General features: G+C 43.3%; 1 protein-coding gene across 1 annotated transcript in view; it reads left to right on the top strand.

Moving 5' to 3' along the window:
* ALK (ALK receptor tyrosine kinase) overlaps positions 1-21,921 on the top strand; it is a 539,109-nt gene that overhangs the window by 467,696 nt on the left and 49,492 nt on the right. The window contains exon 12 of the mRNA XM_073336696.1: positions 15,649-15,811. Coding sequence (XP_073192797.1) covers positions 15,649-15,811 — 163 coding nt within the window. The remainder of the gene's footprint in view (positions 1-15,648; positions 15,812-21,921) is intronic.

Here is a 21,921-nt window from a genome sequence, read left to right as displayed (position 1 = left end):
TAATCTGAGCCTCTTGAGTCTGGAAAATAGAGCCGGGAATCTCATGACAACAGGCTTCCCTATAAAAATTCCATTACTTCCAGCTTCTTTCTGGGCTGAAGATACTGTGAGAATAGGACCTTCTTACTCTTCAACTTCTTGATCCATCTGATATCTTGAAATTCAGAGAGGTACCTGGAAACTCAAAATAATGGGAGAAAGCCTGGGGGAGGGTGGGGGAAGGGTACCCATGCTGCTTTGAACCTCAGAAAAGGTTTGTTTTGAGTCTTGGCTGCAGGTTCAGGTCACTTATGTTATCCAAGCCAGTTTGCCTGTCCCTACTTTTTACCAACATTGCTATTCCTGGCCCTTTTTACAATGGCTTCTGGCACCTGGACCTTGAATAGCTCCTATGTGCAGAGAGGTGGCAATCTTCACCTCTTTGCACCTGTGGGAACAGCTATCCCAGAGCTGGAATTCATACCCAGGAGAGGGTAGACAGTGGTACTACCCCCTTCTTCTATAAGGGCTCCTCCAGGAGAGAACAGAAATAACTTCTTGAAGGAACTTCACAGGAACCATTTTTACACAGATGCACTAAGTCAGTACATCTCCCAGGTGCCCCAACATCAGCCACTTTGAGCTTCTTGTGTTACAGAGCCTCTGCTCTGGGTGAACTTTCCAGTGTCTGTGTCCCATTGTTCAATAAGAGAAGCAGGTCCCTGACCTCTACATTTTACCTGGCTTTTATCTCTTGCTTCCTGCATCCCAGTAATACATTTAAGAAACCTCAGGTTGAGCCTGTCAGGGGCCATTAGTTTGATGACTGCATGTTTACAGTTGTGCAAGTGAACCCACAGCATCAGCACCACCGTGACATCCCTAAGAGTGCATTGATCAAGATGAGCCCAGCCAAAAGTAGTTAAAGCTAATGTGATCTTTGGCTTGTATGATGGATCACAGACTGTAATATTTCCTTTTTAACCAGTCAGATTAAAACAAAGAACTATGTTTCTGTAGCTAGAGAGACAATAAAACTACAGTCTCAACTCCCTGAACTGACCCAGCTCATATAGCAGGAAGCTCAGTGTAAGAGGTGCTGCTACTCAGTTACATGAATATAAATCCGGAGTAACTCCATTGACTTCACCAACACTATTCTGGATTACACCTGGGTAACTCAGAGCGGCCTCTAGCCCACACTCTTTGCTGATTCTGATCTTGTTCAGGAAAACCTGTTCCAGCAGAATTAGTGAATGTTCATCACCACAAACCATCCCTATCCATTCTCAGACTAGTACACAGCAAAAGACCTTCTCAATTCCTACTCCTGTTCAGCATGGCTGGAGCCTCTCCATGCCTTAGACCCTGTGGGTTGGCAAGGGTGTGATGGTAGTAGCACAGAATTACTATAAATGATATTGAAGCACCCAGTCATTGTCTATGACAGCAATATCATGTGAACACACTGACTAAGTGCATTGCATCCTACCCTAGCATCTGGTTCACATAAATGATGAGAACCCCGTACTGCTACCAGCTAGTGCAGTTACTCCTCTTCCTCAAGTGTTGAAGGGCTGTTTTGGTGCTGAAAGTCCCAGAGTTCTGTGATGGCTGATGATCCTGGGGGAGGCAGGTTTATGACACAAAGTTCATAGAGAACTTGTCAGAGTTGTTGCTTCATCTCCCTCAGGTACTTCTGAGGTGGTTATTAGATGAATGGTGATTGTCTGCTCAGAGCTCTATATAACGGAGACATAATCCCTATCACTAAGATCACATAGTCTACACAGGCAAACAGTCCAGTCCAGACACAAAGCACCAGATAAGGTTGGTTGATCACACAGCAGTGTAGATCCTTTTATTTTTAATTTAAGAAGTGGCCACTGTTTGTGTGGCAGATTCTTGTTGAAAGGCTTTGTGGCAGAAGCTTTTTTGAGAAGGAATTCTCAGGAGGAGAGGGTGGTGCCAAGAGCAAGCTTGTCTACATGAGAAGGTTGCACTGATTTAACTAAAAGTGTCATTTTAAACGAATTTAATTCAACTTGTGTCAGTGTGGACACTTATTTTTGTTTAAAACAGATTTATTCTGGATTGCTTTAAAATCAGTTAGGTACCAGTTTAAGCAAAATTGAAATATATCACTCTTAAACTGTAATCGGTGTCCAGCTAAAAGCCAATTTAAATTAAACCATTGCAACTTTATTGTGTAGACAAGGCCAGATTGTGGGAATTTCAGGCATAGGAGGAGACACAAAGTTGAAAGTGGCAGAAGGTTGCAAAAGGCCAGTGATGAATTATTAGCACAGTAAACAAATGACCAGAAACAGGAAGAAACAGAAATGGGCCTCTGGGTAGGCAAAAAGAGACAGAAGGAAAAGGGCTTGATGGCAGAACTGACAGTGGTTAGGTTTTCATCACGAGATTTCTGGTGCTCCTGGACAGGTTGCAAATACCATACAAATAGCCTCTCTTCCAATATTTCAGCCTCTCTTTTGGTCCCAATCACAGTTCAGAAGTGCCATGGCACACAGACACAAATGACAGATCACTGAACAACAAAAAAGTGAACTTTTTTTCAAGTCACACTACTTGTGTGTCCATCAGCAACTGCATGATCCAATTTTCGCCCCTGGCTAATGTCAATGGGTTGTATTGTGATTTGAGCTGGATTGTCTTTTTCCTTCAGCTTCAGTCTTTCCCATGACAGCTGATGTTTACAGGGATTTTGCAGTTTGCATCAGAGGAAAGTTCTGCATAGGATACTGCTCTGGTGTTTCTCGGAAGAACTCTGAGTCATATTAGTTAATCAGATGAAGGAGCTGAAAGGAGCAACGGAGCAAGTATTAAGCAGAAGAAAATTACATTTGTTGGCTCTTCACATGCAATTATACCAACTGCACCATTGGTATAATGCAATAAAGATGTCTGCAGAATTGCATTTCCATATTAAGCAGAAGTAAACTCAGTGAACAAGCAGCCTCCCCCCGCCCCGAAAATAGTAGCAAAGTAGTGATGGAAAGTGTGTTGAAAGTAATAGTGGGGGTGGTGGTCCGACCCTCTGTAGACACAAAACTTTTACACTATCTCGTCCTTCACATTTGCTTTCCCCCAGGGGTTAAACTGAGGAGAAACAGTAGAGGCACTGTACTCAGACAACACCCACAATGCCAGTTCAGCAGGATGCTTCTGTTGAAAAGATCAAAACATATCACTGTGCAGTTAAATTGAAATTACTACTCTCCAGAGTTACCCACGCAGCTGAGATGAATTGGGCAGTTCACACTTTTTAGACCTATGATTTAACGCTGTCCACTCTGTTGATTTGAGAAGTATTTTCAGGTCTTCCTCTGCCTTGTTCTCCTTCCTCAGAGGACTGATAGATTGAAGAGGAGTGGTTGGTGAGGGTGGATGGATGGATGGATGGATGGATGGATAGAGATTGATGCTATATAAATAGTTGAGAGAGAGAGTCTAAGAAGAGGGCTGTCTAGACTTTCCTGTACTGATACCAACATCACTCGCAAGATTTGCTTACTTCCCCGTAATGCAAAACACAGTATTCGCTTGTCTTTTTATGTCCCAATAATGTATCACTACTTAGGCTCTGTCGGCACTAGAGAACTTATAGTGGCTCAGCTTTGGCTTTCGGCTGTAAGGTCTCCCCCGTAGCCGCTCTATGCTAACGGGAGAGAGCTCTCCTGACGACATAATTAAACCACCCCCAATGAGCGGCGGTAACTGTGTCGGTGGGACAGCTTCTCCTGCTGACATAGTGCTGTCCACGCCGGCACTCTTGTCAGCGAAACTTATGTTGGTCAGAGGGGTGGTTTTTTCACACCCCGATCAACAAAAGTCTTACCGACAAACGTGCTAGTAGACAGACATACTTAATGATACAGGAACCTAAAAATGTGAGCAAAGCCAACACTGCTCTTTAACACCATTTTTTCACGTCTTGCCCCCAATGTTAACCGTGTCACTCTTAATGCTAGAAAAGGTAATGGCCGCAGGTCTCACATTACCAGTCACCAAGTCACTATTAAACCACTTAATGTAAAGCAAAATTGAAAAGCTTCCTCTTTTCACAGTATTAAATATGTTTCTTATGAATTGATGCAGTATATTTTATCTGGATGCTTTCAGCGCAGAATGACCACTGGAATTAATGGGAGTGAGTAGCAAAAATCTCTCATGCACTGAGGTGAGGATGTATCGCTCCATGTTTTATGGTATGTCACTGGCTGCAAAATGTTAGTTAAGATTGAGATAGGCAATCCAGCTCCGCTGTAAGTCCCTCCTTCAGTTGCTTGGTGAAATATCAGAGGGGATTTGTGAATGTTTTCACAAATACTTGGGGCATATTAGTTGTTCTGTGGTTTGTGGCATTGTGTTATTTGTTGAGCAACAGCTGTTTCAGAGGAAGATGCAAGAAGATCTCTGAAAGACAATTACAAAATTACCTGTCCACAGGTGAAATTCTTTTCTAGCCCTTCTCAGTTAGGGTATATCTACACTGCATTTAAAAACCCACGGCTGGCCCATCCCAGCTGATGCAGGGTAGGGGGCTGTTTAATTGCAGTGTAGACGTTCAGGCTGGTGCTGGAGCCTGGGCTCAAGGACCCTGCAAGGTGGGAGGATCTGAGTGTCTACACTGCAATTAAACAACCGTGGAGCCGCACAAGCCCGTCAGCTGGCACTGGCCAGCCGCAAATGCCTCATTGCAATGTAGACGTGCCCTGAAGCATGAGAGCTTATACTCCTTATATGTGTTTATTCTATCTAACATTAAGTGTGGATGGTCTCTTGGCCTTGATATGTTGTAACAGTGAGTTCCATGGACTGCTTATGCACTGTGTGAAAAGAATTGAAATCTTTCAGTAATGCATTACACCTGAATTCTGAAATACAGATAATGTAAGCGGGGGAGTAGTCCTGCTATTGTGGGGAACTTTCCTGGCTTCTGCACTACCTCAGTGAAGTAGGCTAGCGAAAGGATCTGAGTCCTCGCTCCCACTTCCTTTACCTAGAGGCCTCCCTGCCCTTGAGGACTCCCCTTCCGCTCTCCTGTCTGGCAAAGTCCTTGTAACCCCAACAAGGCTGGGCCCAGGATTCCTGGGGGGCTCGACCCCCAACCCTGCTGTGGTCACCTAGGACAGGGGCTAGGGTGTCCCCACTCCGGGGTACTCTCTCTGCACTGGGCACTTCTCTGACCCACTGATCATTACATACAATTTAAAGCAAATGTAACGTATTTAATCAACAATTAATTTTAAAAAGAGTAAGAAAAAATGGGGAAGATTAAAGGAAACACATCACCCCGCTCTGTGGCAGGGAACATCACAAACAGTGTCTCTGGAACGTCAGGGCAGTTCACAGTCTGTTCCTTGTAAGTCCCAGGCCTCCTTCTCAGGCCCTGGCTGTGCTGCAGGGATGCTGTGGGTTGGACACTTGCTCTGGTGGTGGCCACACGCTCTCAGGCTCTAAGTGGTAGGACCCTTCTTCCCAGTGTCGCCCCGCGCTGTCGGGGTTACGATACAAGCCTAGCCTGCAGACCCTCTTGGCTGAGGCATTTCCCTGTGCTGGGCCCGCTGCCCAGGGTCTCCCTCACTCTCCCCAGCTGCTCACCACACCCAGCTCCGGACTGCTCCAGCCCCAGCTCTACCACTCCGCCTCAGAGCTGCTGCTGCTGCTCTGCCTCCAGCTCCCTGGGCTGTTTCTTTGGCCCCTCTGCCTCTGGTTGCTACAGCTCTGCCCCCAGGGCAAGTCAGCTCTGCAGGCTGCTTCTGTGACTCTGCTCCCAGTACTGACCTGCTTCCTGGGCTGCTTTTCTGGCCCCTCTGGCTCTGGTTGCTGCTCTCTCTGGACTGTGCCTCTGGTTTTGGGGCTGCAGCTCTGCTCCCAGGACAGGGTCTGCTCTCTCTGGGCTGCTTTTCTGGTCCCTCTGGATCTGGCACAGCTCTGCTCCCCAGCTTAGCTGGGGCACCTGCTTTCTCATTAGCTCGGCCCTGGTCTGTCTGACCAAGGCAAATCCAGCTCACACGGAGGATGGGACCTCCCTGGCCTCCTGACTCCCTGATTAGCTTGCCCGCCCTGTCATTCAGGCTGACCTGGAGCATTGGCCTCTTCCCATTGTTCCTGGGGACTATCAGTCTCAGGGTCCTGATTTCCCATAGACCCTTCCCCTTTTAGTACTGGGAGCTAGCCAACCAAAACACCCCACTGAATGTTAGTAAGGGGGCAACAGTCCCCTTACAATAAGGATATGGAGCATGTGGGAACAGTGAGTTTGTGATCATCTCAAGGCTGAATAAATCTATTTACCCTTAACTTTAGCTGGTTTGAGCCAACAGATGCCAGTTAATGTATTTATGCCTTTGAGGAATGGCTAAGATGCTTATTGCCATTTTTGTTACACTTGTTTGGCATATTTGTGAGCAGTGAAATTGCTTTCCACTCCAGCAGAGCAAATATGCCTTGTTCTTTCTTCCTCTGAGTCCCGTTCTTTGATAAAGTTACTCTTTAGAATGCCTGTGTCTGTGCTACCTTGAGCTGTGATTGTGCCCGACCTACAAATTCTGAACATTGAAAATCCCATCACATTTTTTGCCAGCGTCAGGGGTGCTACCCTCCACAGCCTGGCTGAATTCCAGTTTGGTTAATTACAGTACATTACCTATTAGAGTTGTGTGGGAACCAGAATTTCCCTCCTGTGGAAAATTTTGCATTCCCCTACTTGCTCCCCCAAAAAAGTTTTAAATTTGGACAAATCAGATATGTGAAATTGTCCATGGGAAGGACATTTTCAAAAAAAAAATCCATTTCCAAAGAACCAAACAGGAATTTTTCAAAACTTTCCGGTCCTAGCTCCCCAGCAGCTCACCAAGTGGGCTCTTGAGGAGCCTGGAAACCCAGGGAGCCTAGGTCCACAGTAGCCCATCAGGCAGGTTCCTGGAGAGGTCGGGGAGCTGTCAGGAAACTAGGCAGGCCTGCCAGGTTTCCATTGAAAGTTTCAAGTCCTACGGAATATGGGGATTCTGTCAAACCAGCGTTTTCTGTCCAAAACCTGTTCAGTTGGAAAATTTTCTACCAGCTCTAGTACCTAGACATTCCCTGCGCAGTTTCAATTTATTTTCAATATTCTTCTTCACTTCTTGTACTAAACAGTTGCATGGATTTGCTGTGAGCCTTTAACCAGCTGCAGTGTTTCATTTCTGGAATGGCTGCATTTCATTGGTTCATGTTTGATTTCTGTGCATATAACTTATAATAACTGGTACAATATTTGGGGGTCCTGGTGGATGAAAAGCACTATAGACTTGGAATATATCATTATTGTTAGGGATGTTGCTGACTCAAACACCAATGGAAACATAAGTGAGCACTCGGGAATTGTTAGAGACAGAAAATGGGATTATAAATGCTATATTTGTTGCCATGTAAAATTAAAAATATTGAAACAAATATACCTACGGATGTTGAAATGTTTTCCTCACCTTGTGAGTGCACTTTCTGCACATGTATGCACATATGCACATACAGGTCCGCATTTAGGGGCAGGTGACCCAGGCAACTGATTTTTGTTGTTAGTGACAAAAGGGAAAATAGAATGTTTGAAGTAACATATTTCAGGGTTAGGGGATTCATTTTTCATTAACTTCCTAAAATGTTCTGGACCTTTGTAGAATCTCTTGGAACCTTCCATACTTTCTGAGAACTGCATTTTCCTTGAATCTCCTAGAACTTTGTCAGCCATGCCCACACACGTATATAAGGGGCGCGGCTTCACCAGTCAGTCAGTGAGATATAAAAACCAAGTGAGAGCCCAGCTGGGATATTGTGAACCTTGTTTTATTGTGTAATTGTGAAAGTGTACTTGTGTTTTAATACTTGAAGAGTGTAAGTTGCGACTAATAAAGGACATATTTAATGAAATACCAGAGATCTATCGAATGCAACAATATAAAAGAAATACTGTTACTTTTCTTATCATGCTTAACATGTAATGTATGATGACTTTCTAAGGCTACGGAACATAGACTTTTGCTCTCCCTAATGCTGTCTGTTTCTCCCAGAGAAAATAAAAGATGCCCGTGAAGAAGCCTTCAGGAGCTCAGTATAGGAAGCAAAAATCTCAATTGTAATCTACTTTGCAGCAAGGGGCAAAATTGATGGGAAAGTATCTGAAACAGAACAACGTAGACCGGGCTTTAGGCAGTAGCGATCATCCCAGTGCAGAAGAAATTGAGGAGCGAAGCGTAAATGATGGAAGTCCTATTACTAAGGAATTAGCAGATTTACTGGACGATAAGGAATGGGAATGAGAGGAAAGTGATGGAGAATCATCCAGTTCTTCTGGCAGCATAAAGAAGAGTGATGATAAAGAAGAATGTGGCTCACAGGAAAAGGAGAGTAATGACAAAGAAAAACCTGGTTTACATGAAAAGGAGAGAAACTATAAGAATCAGCCTTGCATGATGACAGAAACAGCAATGAGAAAAATTGCACACCACAAATTGATATATCAGATCCTGCTTTATGGCCAGCAATCCTAAACTCTGCCAGTATTGATTGTACAGTTTTGAACAGGCCAGGCAAAACTGAGAATATGATGTTTCCAGTAAATGAGCAGAAGTAACACTTCTCAAAGTCACACTGCAAAAGAGTGCTCAAAAATGGTGAGAAACTGAATCAGCATTGGCTAGTTTACTCAAAATCAACTGACAAAGTGTTCAGTTTTTTGTTGCTAAGTATTTGACAAGAATACCAAATCGTTGCTTGCATTTTCTGGGTACAATTACTGGCATAACTTAACTGGTGTTCTGAAGCAACATGAAAAGTCACCTGGCCATTTTATGGCCTACTCCAAATGGATGGAGGTCGAGTCCAGGCTCAAGCTGAATAAATACATAGAAGCAGAAAGCCAGAGCATTGTTAATGTAGAAACCCAGCACTGGAGGAATGTGCTTGAATGTCTGATCTCAATTTTCCTCTTTCTCGCAAAGAATAATTTGGTTTTCCGGGTTCGTTGGATAAGTTGTTCACTGAACATAATGGTAATTTCCTTGGGAGATATGATGAAGTCACACGTGAGCACCTACGTCAAGCAGTTCGTAAGGAAGCTATGGACCATTCCTGGAGCAAAGCAATTCAAAACAAATTGATTGATCTTATGGCAAGGAAGGTGCTTGATAACATATTGATATGGCTTGGCAAAGCAAAGGACTATGCTGTAATAATGGACTGAAATCCCGACATGAGTCACAGTGAAAAGATGTCATTTACAATAAGATTTATTGATGACGAGGATGACTGTATCCAAGTACAGGAACATTTTATCTGTTTCCAGTCTGTGGACAACTCTACTGGAAAAGGCCTAACAGAACTGTTTATGAATGTTTCGAATGAGAGTAAAATAAAGCTTCAGGATGGCCGCAACCAAGGCTACGACAATGGTGCGAACATGAAAGGAAGAAACTGTGGCATCCCGGCAAAGATTCTGATGCTGAATCCATGAGTTTTCTTCGTGCCATGTGGCTGCCATTCCCTCAGCCTAGTTATTGTCAGATGCAGAGTCATCATCTTTAGATTCAGTACCTCTCTTCGGAGTACTGCAAAGGACATACGTCATATTTTCAGCATCAGCTATCAGGTGGAAGATCCTCATGGACAATGTTATAAATCTGACTGTGAAGCCGCTAAGCGACACTCGCTGGCAGAGCCACATTGACAGAGTAAGGCCAGGGAGGTACCAAGTGACTGAGGTTCACGACGCCCTGAGGGAACTGGAGCAATTGAATAAAGCTGAGACTGGAATCTGACACGAGGTGCAAAGCCTGACAAACTAGATCACTGACTTGAGTTGGCAAGGTCAAAGGCAGGAAAAGCAACCTTTTGAACTAAAGGACTAGGTTTAACATTCTAAGGCTGTCACCTACGGTAACACTCACTATTTAATACTGGTCCACCCAGTGTTGGTGCACAGTTCAATTTCTTGATGTTAGTATATTTCAGTTATTCTTAAAATTTAAAAAGTTTCTATCAGCTTAGAGGAAATGATTGTTTTATTTGCTTATATATGGCATGAACAAATACAGATTTACAGATCCTAGCTTGCAAATTTATTGTCTTGTATGAATTATTGTCTTATATGTCTTTTATAAATCATGCATGCAAATCGTACGTCAAAGTTGTGAAATGGGCTACAAATGCAATAAAAAATAAGGTATTCAAAGATTTAACAAATATAGGGGGCCGCGGAAGACATACCTTGCCTGGAACGCCATTTGGTCTAGGGACTGCCCTGCACACACATGTGCATCTACTTGGGAGCACTAACCCTGGTATATGCAAGTCATAGACTGTCACCCCTCCATTTGCAGGTGACAGAAGCTTCATACCCAAGGCCCATTTGGATAAATAGTTCTTGGCCTGTGAAAATTCTATTGCCTGCACATGCTAGGATTAGAATAGTTCAACTGTGTATGCAGGCTTTAGCGCAGAGGTGGGCAAACTACAGCCCACGGGCCTCATCCGGCCTGCGGGACCCTCCTGCCTGGCCCCTGAGCTCCTGGCCCGGGAGGCTAGCCCACGGCCCCTCCCCAACTATTCCCCCCTCCCCCGCAGCCTCCACTCACTGTGCCGCCAGGGTCCCAGGGGGAGCAGTCAGGAATGAGAGGAGGGGTTGGATGGGGTGGCTGGGGGAAGTCAGGGGCGGGGAGTCTGGTGGCAGACAGGGAGTGGGGTGTGTGTGGATGAGGCGGGGTCCCGGGAGGGCCTTCAGGGGACAGGGAACTGGGGGGGTTGGATGGGGCAGGAGTCCCGGGGGGGCCGTCAGGAGGCGAGAAGCAGGGGGGTCGGATAAGGGGTGGGGGACCTGGCACAGCCTCCCGTAACCGGCCCTCCATAGAATTTCAGAAACCCGATGTGGCCCTCAGGCCAAAAAGTTTGCCCACCCCTGCTTTAGCACACCAAAAGTGTATATGCACACCAAGCTGGTGAGAGACTAAGACACCACTGTAAAATCAGGTCAAGAATCTTTTTAGCCTCTGCCCCCAGCCATCTGTTTATATCAGGGGTTCCTAAACTTCTTCCTGGCACAATCCCTTTTTAATAAAATTTCCTCTCAGGAGTCCAGAGAGCATGGAGGATGCCATTTTGTAGAGCAAAATCATGTCCTCCAGAAAAAGATTTTTTAATTTGTAATCATGATTAATCATAATGGAAACCTGATTCAAAGAGTTAATGCTCATCCAATCAAAAAACAAGTATACCAAAAAACATACCACGTGGCCTTTGCATGCAATCAAAAAATTCATTTTAATGCTAGCAAACAAGCTACAGGCCAAGAATTATTCCCAGAAACTACTTGGCAAATAATTTTGAACAATAAATAAGTCTGAGAAATGACAAGTCCAGTCTCAGACAGGAAAAAGAGATTAATGATTGTATAAATTATTCATTATAATTTATTATCTTGGCTCTGATTCTCAGTGCAGTTTTTTATTTCATTTTTTTCTTAAATTGAAAGTTTCAGATTATTAACCCAATTAGCGGTCTGATCCAAGATTTTTGAATCAGGTCCAGAGGGTACAACAGAAGGTCCTAAAAATATAGGCCTAAATCTTCCAAAGTGACTAGTGATTTTGCATGCCTCTGTTATTGGGTGTCCTGACTTTCAACATATTGGTACTCAGCACCTTCTGGACATCAGGCCTCTTTAAAGTATCCAAAGTGGGACCCAAAATCCTTAGTCACTTTGGAAAATTTAGACCAGAATATGTTACTTTTTGGCAGCCACAGACTGGAAAATTATGGTGTGCTGAAGGAACTACCCCATCATGCACTGCAGAACAAAAGAGAACTATACTGTATGTTACATGACCGCGTTATGGTTGCATGCAGGTAGAAAATGTTACGCTGTTATCCCAGTTGCTTAAAGGGTTGTGTTTCAGTGTTGCTGTTTCATCTGTGGAGATCAAAGTTGTGCTCAAAATTGAATTACTCTAAATTGCCATGACATGCAACAACCTGTGGAAATAGGTTTCTGAGAGTTTTTAATGGCTCATGTAGTATGTTGCAGTTGTTTCTGGTACTGGAGGAAATCAGTAACACACAGGGAGGAAATAGCCACTTTTACTGGAAAAAGACCATTTCTGAGGTTGTATAGACATTGAGAGAACCTTGGGTGCTTGTTTTGTTATTTAAGACTTCGGGCAAGTGCTATATTTAATAAATTTTTAGATCAGTGTGGGTTTCGTGGGGAAAAAGTCTGAGTTTAGGCTAGATCCAAACTTTCTGAGACCCATCATCTTTTTAATTCTTTTTAAACCAGGATTGACTCTTTACCTCCCCCCCCGGCTATATTCTGTTCCTGTTTGATCCAGCAGTAAAATTGTAATATATTGGACTGGCCTTCAGTATCAAACACGAAGGAGATTCTGAACTAGGAGGAAGCATGTGGTTCGTAAGTCACGACGGTAGTGATTAAGAGGGAATACTGAAAACACCTGGCAGTGAATATTAGGAGAAACCCGGGCCCCTTTGAAGTTAATGGTAAAAAGCCTCCACTGACTTCAAGGGAGCCAGGATGCCACCCATTATGTTTGATGTGCAACTCATCTTCATATGTGTAGGTTTCTTCAGAAAGAGAAAAGATTCATAGAAATTAGAGATGCAAAAAGACCTATACTGTCCCAAGCAGCCTACCCTCAGGGGCCAGTGCAGGCTTGGTGCCTCCACTGTATCTTCTTGGGCTTCATCCATATTCGTCCAAACTATGGAAGAGAAGAGAGGAACTTCCACTCAGTTCAGAGAAGCCACCAGACCTTTGGCTTCTTATCGGAAATCCAAACTTTTGAGTCTCTGGTTTTTAAAAATTCATCGGGTTTGTAAAACAAACTTCTTGTGATCTAGCATTCCCCAGTCCATCAGCTTTTTGGAGACTGATATAATAGGAGGCTCACAGGAGAGAAAACACAATGCTTAGTTAACTGCACAAGTGCTCAGTTCCATCTGAGTTTGCTCAGGGCTCTGGTAACCTCTAGTCCATACTGAACACAGGTATTACCAGAGTCACTCCCATAATAGCATTAATCACCACCTTTAGGGCTTGTCTACCCTGTTCCTGAATAATTCCATGTGCAGACAGATTTTCACCAGCAAGATAAGAGCTGTTTCTTATTATTCCAAACTAAGATGCTCACCTACCCATTTTCCTAAGCATATGCTTCAGTGCAGCTGGCTTAGCCCACTGGGATATTATAATGTTAAGTCACTACGATACTTGGAAGGAGAGGCCTCAGCTTTCTTTCTGGCAATGAAGCAAATGAACATAACAAATTTCTGGTGTAAGACTGTCAGTATTTGAAGGATCAGATCCACAGAAACATTGTGTGAAAATTCTGATAAACATTCTGTTTAGAAACCATTAGTCCCTGAGATCGTATTTTCTGAGGTTCTCTTCCCCAGTTTTTGTTTTTTGTTTTCCCCCCATTATCCATATAATCTTCTGATCTATCTAATCTATTTAAAGTGTTTTATGCTGCTTCCCATAGCTGTAGTATCTTTGCTATTGACTTTGCATGGAAGGTGCTAAGTCCCCAGCAGACTTCGTGGTGTCTCTGGCACTTCTCCCTTTCCAGGGTCAAAACTTCTTGAGATAGGGATTTTTTGGGAGGTGGGATAATTGGGAGGAGGTTGGGAATAGAAGGGGATGTTTATATTGTGAGCACCACATATGGTGGAAAGGCTTTCTCAAAGAGATGGCTTTGCAATGTTTCCTGAAGATGCTCAGGCTCTGGATTAAGAAAGTCATCAAGAAAAAGGATACTTTATTCTTAAGGCCCTGGTCCAAAGCCTATTGAAGTCAATAGAAAACTTCCATTTGACTTCAATGTGTTTGGAACAGGTCTTAAGCCTAGAAAAGATAGTCAGGTGGATAGACCACTGGAGCTCAAGAGACCTGGATTCACTTCCAGATTTTGTCACAGACTTCCTGTGAGAGCATGGGCAAGTCACTTAATCTATCCTGTGCCTCAGTTCCCCATCTGTAAAATGGGGATAATACCTCCCTATCTCATATGGGTGGTGTGAGGATAAATTCTGTTAATTGTGATGTGCTCCTGAAAAAAGCCATATTTGTAGATAGCTCTTCTGCGCTATATATCTTGATCCTTTCTATGTCAAATCCCAAACAGTTGTTGTGATAAGAAATAATTGTTGCTCTATTTCACTGAGGGAATCTCACAGCTTTACAAACGTTAATCAATTTAGCCTCACCATAGTATTATTATTATCCTCATTTTACAAGGGGGAAGTCAAGGCACTTATGCCTTGTCTATGCTGGCATTTTCTTCAAACACCCCCCTCCCCAAGCCCCCAGTGAAACTCCACCAGTAATAGCAAGAGTGAAATGGCTGGCATAAACCACCTAATGGTGTTTTGACTATCCTGTCTAGTCCAGCTCTGACTTAGATCCAGAGTGGTTAAAATGCCAGCAGCCGGTCTAAGCTAACACTTCCTCTGTTGCTACCACCAGTGCAGCTGCATATGTTGTAATGAATTGGTGGAAATGTTGAAAAGTAATGACACTGCAGACACAGTAGAAGGGTGAATTGGCTTGCCCAAAGTCACAGTGGCAGATATTTTGAAAAAATATTTTAAATCTTTCATTTTTAATGACAGTAGAATCTTACTAATGGAATTTACTGAATTTTGTGAATTAGCATATACGTAAAGACACCCCACCCCCGAGAAACCAAAGATACATGCATCAAATGCAGTTTGTCCACTTAGTTTTGATTATATATAATGCTTTGGAGTACATTAGCGAATGTTGCATATATAATTTGCAAAACTAATGAGGTCTTAATAATATGAGGCCGCATAACAGTGCTGGCTCTGGTGGTGAAACTTTGCAGAGAAATGGGGAGGTACTGCAATTTCATCTGCGTGAATTATGAGATGTGAAGATTAGCAAGATTCTACTGTACAAATCTATGCACAAATCTATTCACACAGGGCCAAATCCCCAGCTGGTGAAAATAATTACTGTGGAGCTATGTTGATTTGTGCCTGAGGGTCTGGTTATATAAATCTCAGTTATCTCAAACTCTCTGTTAGCTGAAACTGAGTTATGATTGCTTTTGTATTAATTACAGTGAAAATTCCCCAATTATCCAAAATCTCAGTTATCCAGAATTATTCAGTCTTCTCATTCAGGTCCCAGTAACTGAGTACTGTATATCCTTATTTAGTAAACTACAGTAGGGTAGCAGGGGGTAAATTGCAATGGTCTAGTTATTTATGGGTCACACATTATTCATGGTCCAGGGGACAGTGCACTAGACTTGGGTTCTGTTCCTCATTCTGCTGTTGACTTGTAGTGTGACTTCGAACAAATTACTTTACCTTCCTGTGCCTCTGTAAAACAGAGGTAATAATCCTCATTATGAGGCTGAGGTCTACAGAAGAAAATCACTGCATAAGTGCTAAGTATTGTTATGATGTACTAGATTATGCGGAGTCTTGTGAATGACTATCCTTTCTCCCTTAAAAACAGATTCCGCGATTCTCCTCTTGGTTCCAGTCCAAGCAGGAGCAAGTAAAGGGAATGACAGTGAGACTGTCATATATTCAAAGTGTATTTTACATGTATCTTTATTTTAGATCAGTGGTTGTTCACCACATGTGGTGCCAGTGGACCGCAGGGACCCACTCAGACCCAGTGCAATGACGCCTACAGGAACTCCAATCTCAGTGTTATAGTGGGGGCTGAAGGAATTCTTCAAGGTGTGCAGATCTGGAGAGTGCCAGCAACCAATACCTACAGGTGAGAGACTCTGTCATTTTCATGACATGTCACTGACAAGATTGAAATTTTCCCCCAGCTCCAAATATGTCCTGAGCACATCAGATGACTATTCTCAGAATAGTAGAACTTGGCCAAATGTGGATGGATTTTCATGGGGACAGCAAAAGGCACATCTCTGACCCAAGGGGTACTTCCCTGCCAAATTTCAAGTTTGTGATCCAAAGAATGGAGACACAAGAGTGCTTCAAATAAATGGTTGGAAAAAAAATAATAACGGCAAAATTGTCTGTTTTCCCTGCTTTGTTCTGAGGAAGAGCTGAACTGTTTTGCTGAAACTTAAAAATCAGCCTGAGGCAGAGACCAAGCATGGGAAATTTCAGCTCAAATTATTACAGTCTGGTAAAGTTATAAGCAACTGACAACAGGGGTTTTATATGGGAAGTGATGAGCAACCTTAGATATAAGATGAAGTGAGCTGTAATTCACGAAAGCTTATGCTCAAATAAATTTGTTAGTCTCTAAGGTGCCACAAGTCCTCCTTTCCCTTAGCTATATGGATCACTGTCTGTTCTACCTTTAATTTAATAGAATCATCGAGATGTGCACATACCAAAATTAAATAAACTCTTCAGGGCAGGAAACATATGTTTGTTTGTCTGTTGATCTGCGAAGTGTCTGTCCACCTCTGAGTCCTGTAAAAACAATGATGATAAAAAAGAAAATGAGAAAGCGAGATTGACAGCTCAAGCATTTGACATACATGTGCTCTAACCACATATGCAAACTCTGCCATTGCCAGCTAAATGACATTAATTTCACATTGATTTCTGTAGCACTTCCTGAAGTAACGGAACTGCTCCATTAGTTCAGTGAGTAGAGCAGACCTATAAACCCTGGATTAGGTCTGACATCCCATCCACTTGAGAGCAGTAATGTGTGTGCAGAGGTCAGGAGCCCATAACTAGCCTCCACCAAACCTGAACTGCTGCTCAATAACCCAAAGCACATGCACATCCCACTAATTTCAGTGGAATGATGGGCAGCACAACAGGTACATCGATACACTAACTGATGAAATTTGGCCCTGAATTTTTTGATTGCTAGAAACAAGTTTTTATGAAATGTACAATTTAAGAAATGTTTCCACACATTTTTTAACAAGTAATAATTCTCCTGCAATGTGTGCAATGGCAGGTTTGTGCTAGTGGATGAGATCCCAAAAGTGACATTGAGTAGAAACAAAAGTGAAACTGACTTATCTAGTTTCCTTCTTTCATTGCAAGAGCTGAGAGAAGTGCAAACTGGTAAATAAACATATCCAATGGTGTGGGGCCAGAAATATATTTTTTTTTCATTTTAATAATCTACGATGTAGCTTATAATGTAAAGACAATTTTTTTAAACTTAAGTGACTTACTACCAGATACTTTTAATAACTGGGTCCCTTTCTTTTTCTTCTGTGAATTTTTATTGATATGGGTATTTGCTATCCTGAACAAATTGTGCTTGTTAGCGTGACCTTTCCAGGCTTATCCAACAGGCAATTCTGCTACAGAAGTGCTAAAATTAGCAGTTTAAATTTAACAGAGGCCTGTTTAATTGGCGACACTCTAGTCAACAAATAGAGATAGTCAGACATGGTTCAAAATAATTTAATCAGGCTGCTGCGACTGGAAAAAAAAAAGTTGTTGGCCCTTGATAAAAGGGCACAGTCAAAATTGAACCTACTGTAACTAAACAATAACATTGGGCCATATTGTGCTGTCGATTTTTTTTTTTTAAGCAGAACTCTCCATTCAAATCAATTATTCTGCAGTGGATTTTTAAGCAGAACTCCCCTCTGAAGACAAGGGTAGAGTTCTGCTTGACACTCATTGACACATTCAGATCTTTTATTATTTTTTAAACTTCTTTGTTTTTATTGAAAAGGAATTTCAGTATTGGGGACGCATCTCAATCCTCAATGTCAGGGGACACCAACAAAATAACAAGAGGGCAGCCTTGTGAAATTGACTGGGCCAGGCACAAAATCTGTTTGCACACCTATTACCCTGAGGATTGATGATAATGGGGAAAAAAAAAACTAATGATGTTTTACTCACCCATCAAAAAAAATGACTTGCCTTGAGTGCGTGGGTGAGTAGAATTTTTCAAGGCTGGCATACAGTGAATATGCATATAAAATATAACCCCAAAGAGGTGAGGCAATAAATTAAACACATAAACCTGACATTTCTTTAATATCACACAGCCCAAGGAAGATCCAAAAGTCTGCAGCAACTACAGGCTGATTTTGCCGCATAGTACAGATTGCAAGTAGATTTAAAATTCCAACTCTTCAGTGTAGGTACCTGTCTTCTTCCATGTCTGTAAAACCCCTGGCACACTTTTAGGGTCTGTGTAAGTAATTAATGGCTAACAGACTAGCTTAGTTCCTGATCTACAACTGGAGTCAGATGTTGTTCCGCACCCCTTAAAGATGCAGCACAGAACTCGCAGCCAGTTGGATTGGTGGGGTGGGGGGTGCGATTGTGGTTCAAACCATCTTTGTGCCCTTCTGATCCTGGACTTCTGCAGGAGCTGGACAGGCCCCCAGCATAACCTAGACAGCCCTGGGGACATGTCAAGTTACAACAGCTTCCCAAGGCTGCCCAGAATAGCACTGCATGCTACATCCCTGCCCCTGATTTATCCCTCCTGCTCCTAGCCCCCAGCATGCCCGCTGTGCAAGGAGGATCTGTAGAAGTTAGCCTTACAGCTGTCTGCACACAGCCTGCACCAAGGGAGAAAAGGCTGCTGGATTTGGGGCTTTTACAGCCACTTTCTGTCACTCCAGCCCTTTCACCCAGTGTGAAGGAGCCGGAGCAGGGTTGAGGCCCTCAATCCTGATATTGATCTATCTAATAGATATTAAAAAGGGTGTATCTAATCCGCTCAGCACTTTGGACACAAGTTAAAATATACTTTTGTGACATTCTGTTCTCAAGACACCCAGACCTAAACAACTGTGTTTCCTCTCAGCACCAATAAGAGTGAACTTTGCTGGAGTTTAGACTCTGAGACAGCTCCCTGCCACATCAGTCTGTCTGCTTCACCAGCCAATTCTCAACACTCTGCCAGTCTAAACCTTGCCTTGCAGGGAATAGTCACTGTCACTGAACCCCAGTTCCTGTGTTCCCCAGAGACGTCTCCCTGCCGTGTCCAGTCCCTCTCACAGGACGCTTACAGAAGTTAAGTTCGCTGCCTACAAAGAGACAGTGTATACACCTGTCTGTTAAGCTAGCTGAAAACACGAACTCAGTTCATTATAGCAGCACTAAGATAAATTAATAATAAAACAAAAATAAGTTCATTAACAAAGAACAGAGATTTAAGTGATATTAAGCAAGAGAAGAAGAGACAGGTATAGTTACAAACAAAGCACACTTTCTAGTGACAGGTTTCAGAGTAACAGCTGTGTTAGTCTGTATTTGCAAAAAGAAAAGGAGTACTTGTGGCACCTTAGAGACTAACCAAATAAGTTGGTTAGCCTCTAAGGTGCCACAAGTACTCCTTTTCTTTCTAGTGACAAACTTAGCTTTAGCAAGTTACAATCTTTTCCTAAGCATTTTTCTCACTTACATCAAGTTCCCAGGATCTCTAGCCCTCAGACTAGGGGATCCAACTTTCACAGGCTCAGAGGTTCCCTGCATGATAGATAACTAGAATGTCTTTTTGGTCTCCTTATATTACCCAAAGTCCATTGTCTCTGCCTCAAGAGCCAGGAAGGTGTCCTGCAGAGCAGACTCTATCCCCTGCTGGGCTTACTAAGTTGTCTCCTTCCTCGCTCATTGGCTTGATAGCTTTGTTTACCTTATATGTAAACATACTTTTGTTGTCCTCTGCCTGTAATCAAGCCAGCCAGATAAGTAAACCCACATTCCTTTGGCTAGGGCAGGTTGGCTGTACGCATTGCCTCCCAAACCACATTTTAAGACCATATTTCCAACACAGATATAATTCTTTGCACACAACCTGTACTTACGTCACAAAATGATTTTCAAGGACCAGCGTGTCACCAGTTGACATATGATAGTTTCCATGACATATTTTGGATACATATTACGATAACTGTGTTGGGAGTGGTGAGTGTGTCAGGCCTGATGTGAGTTACGGTATAGTGGGCCCTCTGCCCTTTGGCATTGAGGCATTTCCAGGGTCACAACTTACCAGAATAAAAACAGTAGCAGAAGGATAGTTCATTCCCCAGCAAAACTCCCCTCTGACATGAACAGCAGCCCCCAGCAAAACCCACCCTCACCAAAGTTCTGAATAGACAGCTAAGCCTTGCAGCCTGCCCTGAAGGTCAACAGACCTGAGCTATTTCAGTTCAAGGCCCTAATGGGCTGCCCATGTGAGCAAGGAGAGCTGGATTTGGCCCCTGTTGGATTTTACACTGCAAAGACCAGCAGCATCAGGCAAAACAAGACAATATGTATTTTATCATCCAATTTCCTTCTGGAGCTTACTATGAAATCTTCCATCCCTTCACACCCAGGGCTATGATCAAAGATGGGGGAGTGGATGAGGAAAAAATAAGACCCACTCCCATCCTCCATGCATGTTCACCCATTTTTAGAACCACACCCTAAAAGATCCTTTCAGTCAGGTTCACTGTATTTCCCACTCTGTCATTTTAACTGGTGCCTGGCACTTCCAAGTCCCATGTGGGACTGGAATCCTATGACAGAGGCTATTCTTGATCATGCAGTGGTCCAGCCTTGACATCCTGATCATTTTTCCTCTCCCCAAATCATCTCCATTTCTTTCTCCACACTGCTGCTTTTGTGTGGAATGGCATCTCCATCCCCAGTTTGCTTATCCACTGTCCTGTCCTTTCATGCAGATCCCCCTAAAGACTCACATCTTCCTCAATGTGCACAAGTCATGATATAATAAAAGCCAAAAGAAAGGAAGGCAGGAAGGAAATGTAAATTATTCCCTCCTCTGGATTTCCTGGGCTGTTGTCTGTCTCTTTTCGGCCTCTATACTGCAAGCCAACACCCACCCCGTCATGCACCTGTGATCTCTGTATTGGTGCAGGGATCCATACTATAAAGACTAAACATTCTGTTTATTTAAATAAAAAGAAAAGGAGTACCAGTGGCACCTTAGAGACTAACAGGGCTGCTACTCTGAAACCTGTTTATTTGAACAGCAATTGGCTCCTTTGATGAATGGGGAGCAGCCGTGGTGATGCATCTGCTGCTCACATTCGCCTGCAGCCTGTGGATGAGCCACTAATGGGGTCTCTCGCACTTCCTGACTTTATTGCTTGTATGCAAAATCTATTCAGATGTAGAAAAATATGGCTTCTAATTGCAGCTGATTAGTCCTGCCAGTCTGCCTTGCTTCATGGTGCATCTCATTAGCCATTACAATGTCCTGCTGCAAATCAGCTCAGTAATCTCCTGGTCTGTGCAGCATCTGTTCAGGGGACCCCAGGGAGTGTCCCTCACTTTCTCTCCTGGCCTTGTTGAGGAATGGTTGGTTTGGTTACAAAAAGTGGCACCAACATAATTATGTCACATTCCAAGGATCTCATCTTTTTTCTGAGGCACTTGGCGCACCACAGTTGCTCCAGCATCATGCTCACTTCATGCTGGCTGCCTCGGAGCAAAATCTCAAAGCCTCATTTTTTCACACTAGTAACTAGCACGTGAAGCTTGGCTGCACAAGCTGCTTAAGGCCCTTTGGGGAAGCAGTCCTAGTACAGAGCAGTCCTGTGCCATGTATGGTGCTGTTTGTACTCCATTTACATGTGGTGCCATGTCAGGCAAAGTTCAGAGCCCAAATTGAAGGAATGGGGATTAAAGGAAAGCCGGTTCTCCTTCTTAAATAAAGTAATTAGATTAGTTTTATTAGAAGAAGATACATCTAGTGGTTGGAGTAGGGAATGAGCTCCCCCTGGGTTGCATTCCTGACTCTGCTTGAGGATCAGCTGTCACTCTGGACAGTTGACTTATCCTCGCTGGGCCAAATTCCACCCTGATGTAAGTGGTTGTAATGCCACTAAAGTCCGTGGAGACTCATCTGTGTACACTGGGTTGAAATTTGGCTCTCTGTGTCCCAATCTCCCCACTGGTAAA

The sequence above is a fragment of the Lepidochelys kempii genome, chromosome 3 (assembly GCF_965140265.1).
Source record: "Lepidochelys kempii isolate rLepKem1 chromosome 3, rLepKem1.hap2, whole genome shotgun sequence".
In the NCBI taxonomy this organism is placed as follows: domain Eukaryota; kingdom Metazoa; phylum Chordata; order Testudines; family Cheloniidae; genus Lepidochelys; species Lepidochelys kempii.
This window is presented reverse-complemented; position numbering and strand designations above follow the sequence as displayed.